Below are 14,667 nucleotides of genomic sequence, written 5' to 3' on the forward strand. Positions count from 1 at the left end.
CAATGGACACAAGCTGAAGGGAGATTGATTGCCACTAATAAATATTTTCCATTGACAGATGATCTGGGTATGATGTGACTCTCTCTTTAAGAACAAGTGAGACAAACAGGTTCAGGAATCATATAGGTATGAGAGCATGTGTCCGTAATCCTGCCTTGTTTCCACTGGAAGTGATAGGGTGGACAGGACAGCCTCTATCAATCCATGAAGTCTTTCAGCACTAGCCTGTGACTGTGAAAATAAGAGTGAATGATACAATAAGCACAAATTTCAAGAATTTCAGGAATAAGTGGTAGAGGATAAGATGCTGAACTTGAAGACTGTATGTCATCTCGCCAAGTATATTTACTGCTAGTATCCAATAGGGGGGACAAGTCCTTAATGACAAGAGTTATAGGCTGGCTCAGCTGAGCAGCAGTCCCTGTGACTTTGAAAACAGAGACAGCACCAGCCTCCAAACATAGAAAAAATACTTTCAATAAAGCAAAAGCATTTGACTGTTTTAGGGCTGTGTGAGTGAACAGTTCAAACACCACTATTTCCTTTTGCTTGCCAGGGTTAATCTTTCTCTCCTATAAATTGCCAATGATTTCATACAGAACCTTTTTAAAGTGATGTGAGCTTATTAAAGAGCACTGTCTGTCCCCTGTCAGAGGAAAAATATTTTATATTTCATTTATTTTACATATTTTAAAATCTCTTATTCCTATTGATTACGGAGTAGATATATTTGCTCACATACTGGCACTGGATGATGTACCTGTTGTGCATGCTGTAAACGTTATGCGTTTACTTAGGAGCACCGGCCTATTCACTTTTCTTTCTTCACTAGTGCAAACATAAACTTAGCCACATACAAGGATATCACACAACAACCACTGGCTTTGGAAGAACATGTAGGGCATGGTTTGTATGAGCCAGAAAAGGTTATTACATCCAAGAAGAACTTCTGTTACTGAAAAAGCTCTTAAAATAATCATGAGTTTTAGGTAAAGCTAATTAAATCAGTGTCTGGCCCTCAGAAGGGACAGGAAGGGACTGCAAATGATTGTTATCTCAGGAGGAGGGGCAAAACTGGTCCCTGGACCAGACCCCTCACTCAGTTAATACCTGTGCTGATGATGACTAAAATTCATTAGCATCACTGAGGATATTCTGAAATCATAGCAAAGGAGAATCCTGCTCTTCTACAATAGATAACTACATTTAGCTCCATATGACCAAGAAGACAATGGTATATTGGTTTTTGTTCACAAAAAATTCAATACAACAATTAGCAGCTGGAAGGTTTTATTATACCACAGCAGTACTGATCCTCAAGGGCCAAATTCTGAAGTACTTGGTTAGACAAAAAATCAGAGAGGAGTCAGAGGGTCAAATGTGATTTTACTGTCACCTCAAAACAAAGCCACTGAAACCATAAGCTCAACAGTCTCAGGGAGTTATACTAACAACTGATACACTGATAAAGTCATGTATGGACCTAGGCATATGGACAAATACATGAGTAACATCCTATATGAAGTAAGAAGGGGACATGGGAACAATGAAGAACTGTTCAAATACGGTAACCAATAAGGAAGGAATATATTTTACACAGTAAAGGGAAGAGGTGCAAGTAGAAGAAGCAGAAAGCTCAGGCTCAATGCCATTTTTCATTCAGGGACTTATATGTGAAGTCCATCATTCATGCTTACAGGGCAGTTTGGGGCCTTTTGGCGGATATGGGCACAACTGGAGTGTTGTGAAAGCTGATAGCTGGTCTGACAATGCATCTGTGCAAGACTGGAAGTCACAGTATTCTGCTTCTTCATAATGCTGGTGGGATCAATGGCTTGAAGCGCAAAAGCAGACAGGAAGAGAGCAGAAGGAAGAAGAGCCCTTCGCAAGCTTTGTGTCTGTGGCAGCCCCACACTACCTGATGGCTAGAAGAGAACCTCTAACACTCATCTGATGCATCACCAGATGGATGAGATGTCATCCAGAGGGACCTGGACAAGCTGGAGAAGCGGACTCAGAGAACTTCATGAGACTCAACAAGGCCAAGTGCAAGGTCCTACACCTGGGTTGGGACAATCTCCATTTTCAGTACATAGTGGAGGATGGAATGATCAAGAGCTGCCCTGCAGAGAACAACTTGGGGGTGCTGGTCGATGAGCAGCTCGACACAAGCCAGCAATGTGCACTCGCAGTCCAGAAGGCCAACTGTATCCTGGGCTGCATCAAAAGAAGCATGGCCAGCAGGTCAAGGAAGGTGATTCTGCCCCTCTATTCCTCTTTTGTGAGACCTCATTTAGAGTGCTGTGTCCAGTTCTGGAATCCTCAATGTAAGAAGGATGTGGAGCTGTTAGAATGGGTCCAGAGGAGGGCTACAAAGATGATGCGAGGGCTGGAGCACCTTCCCTATGAGGACAGGCTGAAAGAGTTGGGCTTATTCAGCCTGGAGAAGAGAAGCCTCAGAGGAGACCTTATAGCGACCGTCCAGTACCCGAAGGGGGCCTACAAGAAAGCTGGAGAGGGACTATTCATAAAAACCTGTGGTGACAGGATGAGGGGGAATAGGCATAAACTGGAGAGGGGCAGATTTAGACTAGACATAAGGAGGCAATTCTTCACCATGAAGGTGGTGAGGCACTTGCACAGGCTGCCCAGGGAAGCTGTGGCTGCCCCATGCCTGGAGGTGTTCAAGGCCAGGCTGCATGGCACCTCGGGCAGCCTGATCTAGTGGGATGTCCCTGCCCATGGCAGGGGGGTGGAACTAGATGACCTTTAAGGTCCCTTCCAGCCTTAACTATTCTATGATTCTATGATCACTTCAGGGCTGCTTGCTGCCACAAGGCATAGTACAATTTCCAAGCCCTTACCTGGAGGGAGCATAAACACTGAGATTTTGCTTTAATGAGGATCTATTAAAACAGTGCAAATTGCAATGACCAAGCTCATTTTCCATCCTACTGACAACTTTGCCCTTTGGAGAAAACAGGGACCATCTTTCACCCTGGAGGTGTTCAATGCCAAATTGGATGGAGCCCTGGGCAGCCTGATCTAGTGGGATGTGTCCCTGCCCATGGCAGGGGGTTGGAACTGGATGATGGCCTCAAGCTCTGCCAGGGGAGGTTCAGACTGGAAATTAGGAAAAAATTTTTCAGAGAAAGGGTCATCAGGCACTGGCAGAGGCTGCCCAGGGAGGTGGTTGAGTCACCATCCCTGGAGGTGTTTAAAAGACGGGCAGACAAGGTGGTCAGGGACATGGTTTAGTAGCAGACAGGAATGGTTGGACTCGATGATCTAAGAGGTCTTTTCCAACTCGGTGGTTTTGTGATTCTGTGATCTTTAAGATCCCTTCCAGTCCAGACTACCCTATGACTGTCCCGCACCGCCTCCTCCAGCGCGGTGAGAGGGCGCAGAGCAAAGCCGCGTCTGCCGGATCGGTGCGACCTCTCTGTGCAAATCCCCACACGCTTTCACAGAATCATAGGATCACTAGGCTGGAAAGGACCCACAGGCTCATCGAGTCCAACCGTTCCCATCAATCACTAAACCGTGCCCCTCAGCACCTCACCCACCCGTCTGTCCCGGCACCGGGGGCTGCGCGGCGGCTGCGGGGAGCGGGGCGCCCGGCGGGCTCAGCGCCGCGCAAGCCGCAGTTAATCATTAAATCGCCGTCCCCGCCGCCTCTCTCGACCCTCGTGGCGCTGCCGGGGCCGCGGGGCGAGGGGGCAGCCGCGCAGCTCCCCCCCGGCAGGAGCCGCCCCGCCTCGCCTCCCCGTCCCGCACCGGCGCCGAGCGCCCGCCCCGGCCCGTCGCTTCCCACGCCCTCGGCGGGCAGAGCGGGAGCATGGCCGGGCGGGGAGCAGCCTTCCTGCCGCGGGGGGACCCGCCGGAGCCCGCCGGCATCAAGGCAGGTAGGAGGCGGGGAGGAGGCTGCGGGCGCCCTCGTCGCCCCGAGACCCCAGCGGCGGGGGAACCCGCCTGCCCTAACCATGCCCTCGGGTTGTTTAGCCTGGAGAGGAGGAGGCTGAGGGGAGACCTCACTGCTCTCTACAACTACCTGAAAGGAGGTTGTGGAGAGGAGGATGCTGGCCTCCTCTCCCAAGTGACAGGGGACAGGACAAGAGGGAATGGCCTCAAGCTGCGCCAGGGGAGGTTTAGGCTGGACATTAGGAAAAAATTTTTCACAGAAAGGGTCATTGGGCACTGGAACAGGCTGCCCGGGGAGGTGGTTGAGTCACCTTCCCTGGAGGTGTTTAAGGCACGGGTGGACGAGGTGCTGAGGGGCATGGTTTTGTATTAGATAGGAATGGTTGGACTCGATGATCTGGTGCGTCTTTTCCAACCTGGTGGTGATTGTATGATTCTATGATTCTTCTTTGCCCCCTCCCCGGCGCTCAGAGACGCAGCTGAGCGGCGAAGCCCTCTCCTCGGAAGAAGAGGATGCGGGTACCCGCGACGGCGCGTTGAAAGCCGCGGGCTGGAGCCCCTCTGGCAAGAAGAGCGTCGCTCAGATCATGAAGGACAAGAAGAGGCAGACGCAGCTCACCCTGCAGTGGTAGGAGAGACCCCGCTGCCCCCAACCCCGCTCCCGGAGCATCCTCCGAGACAGCCCGAGACGTCCCTCCTGCTTCTTCCAGAGCTGAGCCGGCAAAGAGGGTCTCCCACCTCTTTTAGAAGCAGTTGTCATTTGTGGGGTTGTGGAGTGTTGGGCTTTTTTCCCCCTGGATAAGCCTTATCTACAAATAAGGGCACTTCCCCCCCCCCCCCCCCCTTGAAAAATTTCTGTTTTTTTTTTAAATTAACAGGTTTATCAGCTCATAGAAATCTCTGTTAGATTCTCACAATATGTGGCTGTTGATGAAATGCAGGAAATCGATGAAATGTATCAAAAATGAAAAAATGAAACATTACTTCTTGTGAATGGATTTCTTTTATTATCCTTTAAGGCCATGAATGTTAGATTTTCTCTGTTTTATAATCTATTTTTTTACATTACATTATACCAATCAAGGAAGCCCTAATTTTACTTTGTTTTATCTGGGCAAAAATCTACCAAGTAAGAGGTTAGATTTTACAGACTTTAATCAATAAATGTTTCTGTTAAGCACATTTGAAATTGGGAAGTTGTGCTGTTGAACTAAGTGGGAGCTTTGTTGACAAGTGCAGACAGTGCATCTAGATTTTTTTTCCCTTCTAACTGAAAAATGAGACTAATCCAAAATACCCACTTTCTTAGTCTAGTTTACAGCTGACTTCTGAGCATAAATGGTAAGAATTTGATTCTGGCAATTCTGTGCAAGATTATCCAGTATGCAGTGCTTACTATACAGTATTTTCTTACAGATTTATGTAATTTGAGAGATAAATTCATTGTACATAATTCCAGGAGTAGCAAATAATGTGTAAACAGATAAAGAAAAAACCCAGGAAAGCAGCAGGGTATGCAGCTGTTACCAAGAGTTCAATTCAAGTGAAGCCAGTCAGTTTTTTACTTCTATTCTTAAAATTTTATTTTAATGACCATTACTAGGCACTTGTATTCTGTCAGCTGACTGGGAAGCTTCATGAAAATGCACCTCCTTCAGAAAAAAAAAGACAGTTCTTTGCTTTTCAGTATAGTCTGGTCAAGAAACAGGTTCAGGTCGAGCGTGGAAATTCAAAAGTCGTAAGAAAAGAGATGCCAGCCCAGATACAGGGGGATGGAAGATGCACATTCAAGCCCCTGTTCTATTCAAAGGACAGTGTTAAACCCAAATCTTTCACATTCTAGTTAGTGTTCTTATTTTCAGAGCTCTTCAGAGCTCAGGCTCTTAGGTGAAGATCATTTAATTATTTATATAAAGCAAAAAAGTCCAGACAGTGAAAAAGACTCATTAAGAAAAGGGACCTGGTGCCAAGTTTTCTATATTCTGCAGCTAAACTAAGCACCAAATGTGGAGTCAGTCCACAGAGTCTGTCTTGTTCATAAGAAACTCATCTGTGAACTCTTGTGGAATTCTTTAGTAAAGTTACAAAAATAGAGGGCAGCACCCCAAACCAGAAGGAAAATAAAGTCAGGAGACATGACTTGTCGCTTCTTACTCTAGCAGTTTCTTTCTCTATACAGGCTGGAAGAAAACTACATTGTCTGTGAAGGAGTTTGTTTACCAAGATGCATCCTTTATGCTCATTATTTAGACTTCTGCAGAAAAGAGAAGCTGGAACCTGCCTGTGCTGCGACTTTTGGGAAGGTAAAGAGTAAATGCCTTCATAATTTGTTCAATGAATTCTTTGACAGAATCACAATTTAGTACACCTACGTCAAAATTAATCTCAAATTTATGTTTTCTACTACTAATGTTCATGGAATCAGACTAAATATGCTGTTCTGTATGAAGGGATTAAAGGAGAATTAAGCTTTAGGAGAATGAAACTGGAATTCCCCTTGATTTAATGTTATTTCATACAAAAAAAAAGGCATTCTCTTTGAGAGATCTTCTTCCATTTTGATGATGATATTAATAGGGTTCTTTCCACAGAACCAGATCTGATATGAGAGACACTTAATTATACTAAAGGTAGTGTAAAGTGAGATGTGACACAAGACACAGTATAAAAAAAGGGAATAAAAACTAATAACACAAAGAGCTCCTGAATGAAAATTTGTTGATTCATCCTCATTTATACCCTTCCCTACAATTAATCCTGAAATAATTTAATGACAGGGAGATGTAAACTTTCCAAATTAAATCCTCAGTAGTTAGTGAAACAGGAAACCAAAAATTCTTCAAGGATCATCTTTTTTAAAACACTGCTGATCTAGTAATTTTTCATACATAGCAAAATGCATTAATTTAATTAAATAATAATAATGGATTTCAAATCCAGTCCGTCATATATTCACTTACCAATTTTTTTGTCTTGAATTGGATTTAATGAGAGTGTGTCTAATTTTCATTAAACAGTTTCAGTGTAATTGAGTAAGTCAAGTTTCTATTTAAACATTATTTTGGCAGTAATCTATCTGTTAGATGCTTCTGTTAGATCTACCTCTATTACTGAATTACTTTTTCCCTTAATAAACTTTTTCCTTTAGGCATCATTCTTTACAGGAAGAGTAGGATGCTTTTAGGGCACTAATCTCAGTCTCAGGAGTCCAGTGATGGAAGAGAAACTTTCATAGTGTTTCTGAGAGCATAAATGTGTTTAAGACTGTCCAGCACTTTCATAGTGGGGGACACAGAAATACCCATGAGGCAAATATCTGCTTGCTTTAACCTCCAGGTCGCACATGACAAATAAAAAATAAATTTATTTTGTTGTTGTTTGTCTTTGAAAAGAGAATAGCTAGAGGCCAGCTCTTTCCCTGGTTCTATTTACCTCTCTGAAGGAAAAGATGTAGTTCTAATTTAGGAGTCCAAATGGCACAGGATTCTGGAGAATAAAACTAGATTTTATGTTGTAGGAGTGAAAATACGAAAGAAGAACAGGTAGGAAGGATTTTATGGGTGGGAAAACTGGAAGTAAATTGTGAGATGGATGAGGATGGAAGGACCCCTGAAGTATAAAATATGCTTAATTGTTTATGGCATGGCATAGGTGTCATATAAATATTTATTCACAGGCTGCATATATACACTACAGGTTTTTTCCATTAATAGATTGCTGAGAAAGTATCCCGTGTTAGAAACTAATACAGTTATTTTCTCTTCAGACCATTCGCCAGAAATTCCCTCTCCTTACCACAAGGCGGCTTGGAACCAGGGGCCATTCAAAGTAAGGCACAATTACCTGTATATCCACTTAACGAACACATTCTAGGAATTAAGTGCATTTCCATATCTCCATAATATATATTAATTAGCAGGGGGGTTTAATCAGATGACAAGCTGTAATTGATAACTTTCATGTACATGATGAAACTGATATGGACTCTGAAAACTCCATATTTCTAAAATTAAACTATTTAATCTCCTAAATTTTCTCATTATTTTTATAGAACTATGCAATTGTTGCAAGTATATGTCAAAATTTTGTATATATAAAACAATATATAATACATATATCCTTGTTACAACTGTTCTTTCTATAAATAATGTTCAACTTAACTATGATTTTATTTGCCTTTTGCAAATCTAACAGCTTTAATTTTGTACTCTACACAACAATACGGATTAATTCAAAGACACTTGAAAAAAATCATTGTCTTAAATTGAGAAGAAAGTGTAGGTCTGCTCTTCGTTGTGGGTAATTTACAAAACTCTGAAAAGTACATAACCTGTAGTACAGTCTTTTAATAAATAATGTATCCAGTTAATTTGTATATTTGTTCTTTGGAATATTAGGCTGTGGGAATAGGTCATAAATAGTTGTCTATCTGTCACCTGTGGTGATATTTGTATTAATTCTGGTTCTGACATTATGCTTTTGGCCACGATAAAATTGTTGTAAAACTATTGTTAACAGTGGCAACAACATATTCCCTTACATTCACCCTCCCTCCTATGTGCCAATACTAAGAATGCTAAAGAAGGACTGATGAATTGTTTCCAGTCTGATTTTGTGTTTTAGTAGGGGAATGCTGTTTCTTAAGGAAATGAAAAGCTGTTTAGTGTGTTAATGTAAGGAATACAGAGAAGTCAAAACAATGCTCTAAGGTAAACTATTGTCAAGCTATGACTTAACATGACTTTAGGAAACTTATGTCCTTGTTTGCGCAGTCACAAATACAACAGTGCTCTGTATTGCCTGAAACCAAGACTGCCTCTGAGCTATTATAAGTATTGTGCTTTAAACTGTTATTTCGGTTTTCATCAATATTCGGTTTTAAAAAATTTTTAAACTTAAATATGGTGCCCATAATTCTACATAAAATTGGACTACTTAAATAATTTTGTTCTTTTAAAGTGACTCTGCAAAAACTTAATGGGTTTCAGTCTCTAATCAAATTTAGACTTGATCCTTATCTGTGCATTTCTATTGATTTTAAAACAGGTTTTCCTAAAATTAAGACATTGCTATGAAGAGCAAATTAGGAGAGATGGTGTCCAGCTTTCTGTGTATACACAGAAATTAAACATTTATTATTAAGAAGATGCGTGCCTTAAATAAGGATTTTTCTTATGCTTAAAATTACAAATGTGTTTGTGTTCTTACTGAATAAGATTCGTGAAACCACCCTTGAGTTATAGAAGGAAGCACTAAAAGTTGATATTTTACTGAAACAAAACTAAGCTAAACATTTTGCTAATGAATAAGCCAGAAAACCAGAATACTGGTCATAATAGAAGAAATTAAAACATTCGGTTTGTTTGGGAAAACCTTTATTTTGAACAACTTAGTTTTGAAAGACAAAGTTACTTTTGTCTTTCAGTAATTTATAAGAAAATTCAAAACAAAAGGAGACTAAAAAGGGAAAAAATCTACAAGACTGTAGGTTTTCTAAGTGCTTTGCAATATATTAGGAATGTTTCAAAGATGCATTGTGCACTTTTATAATTTTGGGTGTGGTTTCTTGTTGCTATGCTTGGTTTTCTTCCTGCTTTAGAAATACATGAGGTAGCCAGTCAGTTCCACCATAGTTTTGGTGAAGAATGCATCAGAGATGTCATTTATGAATTTTGGGTTTTATTGCAGTATAAACAAAGGTGGGAAAGAATTTCAATTCCAAGTTTTCACAAAGGTATTTTATTTCTCAAGCATGTCTCAAGTATTTATTTTGAATAATCATTAATAAAAATAAAATCCAAAGAAAATAAAGTCTGCATAGAATATTTTTCCTTTTTTAACAGAGGACAATTCTTGCACAGTTTCTGTCACAGTCTTACAAATTCGTGATGCGATGATTCTCAAGAGAGAGTATGCAAGCGATATTGTACAGAGGAAGAGTGGAACTGTAGTTCATTTCTCTTTTTGTAGATGATCTATAGATGCTGAATAGGGTTTTTGAGGAGAGTTACTGTTACAAAGGTTATTTATAGGGGAAAAAAGGGATTTAATGTATCGTCTGTTGTGAGGAATTTCAGCTATGATTACAGGCACAAGCTGATGTAGATGTAGACAGCTTTGCAAATGGACATTTGCTGCTGGTGTGATGTTAAAGGTTTTAGGAGATAAGGCACTCACAATCTGTGCAGGAATATTTGACAACCTACTAATACACCAATGCCTCGGTTAAGTCTTAATATCTCGACTTATTTAGAGAACCACTTTGAAGTTACAATGAATGAGACAGCACAAGAGGAAAAGTCTCCCAAATGCTCATTATACTTTTGATCTCACATATCTAATGAATTAATAAACAAGTTCTAATCAAGATCCAAACTTCCAAAACGTATCATGTGTCTACATAATTTAAAGCACACTAAGTCAATGTCTACTAAGAAATGGAGTATGTTTCAAATCTAGTTTTTGACATGGGAATCTAGCTACAAAATTAATTGTGTTGGGACAAGTGTTACTGTACTCCCCTTTTCTCTAAGGTATTTAACAGCACTGGCATGGAAATACCTCATGCACAGCATTTCTTCAGAAGATCCCATATACCTACTGACCTTGGTGGTATTGTGTGCCATATTTTCATTTGGATTAACTGTTCTTGAACAATTTCCTCAAAGGGATGAGTCATCAGCAGGTTTTGTTTGAACATCTGGCATCTGTTTCTCCTTATTTTTTTTCATCAGTTTTCCTGAGAGACTTTTCTTCTGCAATTGTCATTTCCACTAAATTACATTTACATATTTCTTGCTGTGCTGAAAAGGACCTCACAAAAGGCACAAGTGGCAATATCTCTAGTTCAGAGACTGAATACAACAGCAAGTAGTCCTGGAGAAGTGACGGTCTAAATAATAAATAAGGAAAAATCTGTCTGTCTATCTGCAATGTTCTGGAACACATTCCCCTGAGAACCACAGACTCACTGAGTAGTAGATTGATTTTTGCTTCCACCAGGGAGCCATTAGTCACAAATGTCATTTACAGAACTATTTCCATTAAATTATTAAGCAAATTAACGGAATGTTCATCAGATTCTGTAAATGACTAGTTACTGTCTGCTTTTGTTTCAGCATGGACTCTGAATGTTTTAAGCTGTATCTGCATGAAACAAAACTGGGGTACTGGGACTAGTAAGAGACACTTCTTATGAGCAATTACATCTTATTTTTTTAAGCATAATAGCATAGTGATATTGTTTTATTTTTGTTGTTGCTACTATTTTGATATAACGTTACCAGGAGCAGTAGAAGTACTAACTATTCCTGACAGTGAGGTTGCAGTATTGCTTAGGAGCTCTGATGTTTGTCCAGGGCTCTACTGAGCCAGATGCTGCAAAAGCATGAAAGGAAAAAAAAATATTCCTTTCCAATGGAATAATTGTTCTTATATTTCAAGGAAAATCTAACTCTCCAGGAATAAAGTGCCTCACTGTACACTGCATGCATACACAGTAATATATTGATAAAGCCAGGCTGTAGTCAGAAGAAAGCAAAGAAAATCGGTTCCATTTCCCATCATTTTCAAGGTAATAGAAATTGTTCTTCTCCCACACTGAAATAAGGCCAAGCTCTTTCTAGCATAAATTGGGTTTGAGAAAGATACGCCACTCTAGGATATGGGATAGATACAATGTTAGTTCCTCCTCTAATTCCAAGCAGCATTTGTCCTCTCTAGTTCTGGGCAAAGGAGATACTTAAAAATAGGTCTAATAAATCCTAAAGCTTTGCTTCTCAGAGACAGAGTGTCTCTCTGTGTGTTTACATCCAACAACCCATTTGTACATACTAAGACACTAATTAAAATATTTGGCTAAGAAGGTACAACACATTGGACACAATTTTGTTAACAAAATTCATTCACCTGTGTTAATAAGGACAGATTGCTGAATGTAGGGGAAGTTTTCTATATTCTTGCTGAGTGGGAGAAGACCCAGCACAATCAATAAGGCAAACTGCTCTTAAATTAGTATGTCATAAACAACAATTGTCTGTGTAGCAGGTTTTGAATCCACCTTTTTGCATAGGTAATATTGAACATACTGTGGTCACTGCCAGAATTCAATTGTAGTCTTCATTGTATATGAATTATCTGAAGCAGCTCTTCAGGAAAATGTACATATTGCTCAGTTCATGCACATAGAAAACTGTTTAAGCTCAAGTTACAATTTAATTTCTTTGTAGACTTTGATCAATGATGAATCTTAGCTTTTATCCATCATGCCTGAAAACTGTTATCTTATTTATTAGGAGTGATTTAGTGGGTTAATAAAACTGATATGGCAGCTGGCCCTGTGATAACAAGTTATTGCAACTCCCTCAACAGCTTAAGCCTATCATTTCCTTATCAGCTATCATTTGTGTCAGTGTATGCTAAAATCAGGGCTACTAGTTGCATAGGAACATATGTTACAACAGACTGCTGAAATTAAAAGAGGAAAGCAGTTCACTTGGTTTCTTAAAAAGTTTGTTAATGAAATTAAGAATAAGTTCCTTATGATGACTGATTTCATATACAATAGAAGTGTAGCATAGTGAAATTCATGTGTACTGTGCATACACACAGAAATACACATTTAAAGAGGCAGAAAGATAGTACATGAAGTTGTAGGTTCAAAAGTTATTGGTGCATCTGGGACAGTTTTACTGCTCTCAACAAGGAGCCCAAAATAAACTATGTAGCTAGTGACTTTGGCTTGTAAGAGCATAAAAATCTTTCTACCTTATTATTCTGTGAGGTACTCCAAGCAGAGCTTGAAAAGTATGGCTTATAATTTTTTTAATTGCTTCTGTGTTGTGAGTGGAAAGGTGTGTTTTTTAGAAGTAAAAGTTCTGCTACATAAATCACTGAATGAAGTTAGAAAAATTGTTATACTTTTACGATACACTGAATAAGCACTGAAAATACCCGTTCTCCATATAAAAAATTGTGGCAATGATAAATTCTGATATCTTGGGTTATTCCAGAGTGCAGACAAGCATTTTTGCCTACCACTGGAAACCTGATAATCCAAATCATACAACAGTTCCTATTTCTAGCCCAAATGTGTTAATATTGAGTTAGATATTGAATAATCTAGATATTGAATCCTAATTTTGTAAAGAAGTAATATTTTTCCTTGGTCTCTTGCCCACTCCAACTTAGCAGGAGGATATTCCAAATTTGTGGTGGAATGTTTGAAGTTTTAGTTTTACAATTTAAAAAATGGCATGTGATTGAATCTGGGAGATTTAGGGTATTAGAATCAGATGTAGAAAACTGGTTACCTACATGGCCAATTACAAGTGTGCAGATAACATTGTTAAAGAAGCAGTCACAGCTCTATTTTGTTTTTGTTTGGTTTGTTTGAGGTTTTCCTTTGTCCTGTTCAATGCACAACCTTTGCAGTGTTGCAATATATATTTTCAATACCTCTTGTGTCACATCTAAAATTACTTTATTTTTATGAAAGAAGAAAAAATGTTCGTGCCTTTAAAATTTGTATCAGAACTCTGTCAAATATTAGGAATTTCCAGATCCAGGTCTTTGGCCCAAATCTATCTGTTTATACTCCTAAACCAAAAGCAGTGATTGACTTTAACTCACAACAGAGGTAACGCAGTATTGTATGTGAAACAGAGGACAACTCTCCAGCATTCTGACATTTAATGAAAGATCCCGCTGGCATCCTAAACCACATTGAGGAGTCACTTTGCTTTGATCAGCCAACTCTGACTTTAATGGATTAAAAAAGAAACTGTTATGAGCAGGTAGTCCTATGTCTGAGCTTCTGAGTATTAACACATTTAAAAACAGTCATTTCACCACCTCACCATACCTCACTTACAAGGCAAGAAAACCAGCAGTAAACAGATGTGAGAAACTTTTGGCCTCCTTATGGAGGTACCAGGTACCACTGCAATCTAGTGGTATGCAGGCTCATCAGTTTCACACAAAGAGCAAAATCTGTGGTATTTAACAGCAACCACTTTCTGTGACTTTCCTTGGCTGTAAAATTTTGGATGCACACAACAGACTGTTCAGAGGTAGAATGATGATTTCAGCTGAGATTTTCTGAGCTACATAGGCCAAGCAAAGATATCATCCTAATGATCATTTTCTTAAATATTCTTTGTATATAGTGCATTCAGACAACTTTGTAAGTATAAAACTTTGTAAATATTAGAGGGTTTTTCCTTATCTGTGACTGTCCCATACAAGAACAAACAGTAAGATTGTGATTAATTTTTTTTAATAGGTATCACCCGGAACAGCAGAGATGAGCTGAAAACTTTCTTTTATGTGTTCTATGAGCTATTTGCTGGGGGCTTTGTGTCTTAAGAGTGCATTTCTGCAAGCTTTTGAGAAGTTTCAGTGAAACTGATGCAATGCGTTGCAAAGCCTTACCTCGGTGTTAGGCTCAGTTACGTGTGATGCACTGTAACTGCAAGTATTACTTTGGAGCAGTTCAGTTAGACCAGGTGCCATGGTGTTTTCAAATTAACTTCAGTGAAAAATGAATGATCTTGAGTGCATTGTCCATAACATTCTTAGGTAAATTTTGTTTAACACAATCAGTTTTTACATCTGCTGAGTGAAATTTATAAAACAGGGCCTGTCACCTTTGATAGATAAACTTAAGCCAACTTTGCTGTGACTGGTAAGGAAATAGCTGCCCTCAGCTTGCTCTCCTGCCTTTCTCCTGAAGGTCACTTCTTTTGT

At 39.7% G+C, this 14,667-nt stretch overlaps 1 protein-coding gene across 1 annotated transcript in view; it reads left to right on the forward strand.

Moving 5' to 3' along the window:
* The first annotated feature begins 3,838 nt into the window (after positions 1-3,838).
* Positions 3,839-14,667, forward strand: part of RFX6 (regulatory factor X6) — a 35,613-nt gene continuing 24,784 nt past the window's right edge. Inside the window, exons 1-4 of the mRNA XM_069850861.1 lie at positions 3,839-3,905; positions 4,393-4,549; positions 6,101-6,224; positions 7,688-7,749. Of these exons, the coding sequence (XP_069706962.1) occupies positions 3,839-3,905; positions 4,393-4,549; positions 6,101-6,224; positions 7,688-7,749 (410 nt within the window). The remainder of the gene's footprint in view (positions 3,906-4,392; positions 4,550-6,100; positions 6,225-7,687; positions 7,750-14,667) is intronic.

The sequence above is a fragment of the Phaenicophaeus curvirostris genome, chromosome 2, assembly GCF_032191515.1.
Source record: "Phaenicophaeus curvirostris isolate KB17595 chromosome 2, BPBGC_Pcur_1.0, whole genome shotgun sequence".
Lineage (NCBI taxonomy): Eukaryota > Metazoa > Chordata > Aves > Cuculiformes > Cuculidae > Phaenicophaeus > Phaenicophaeus curvirostris.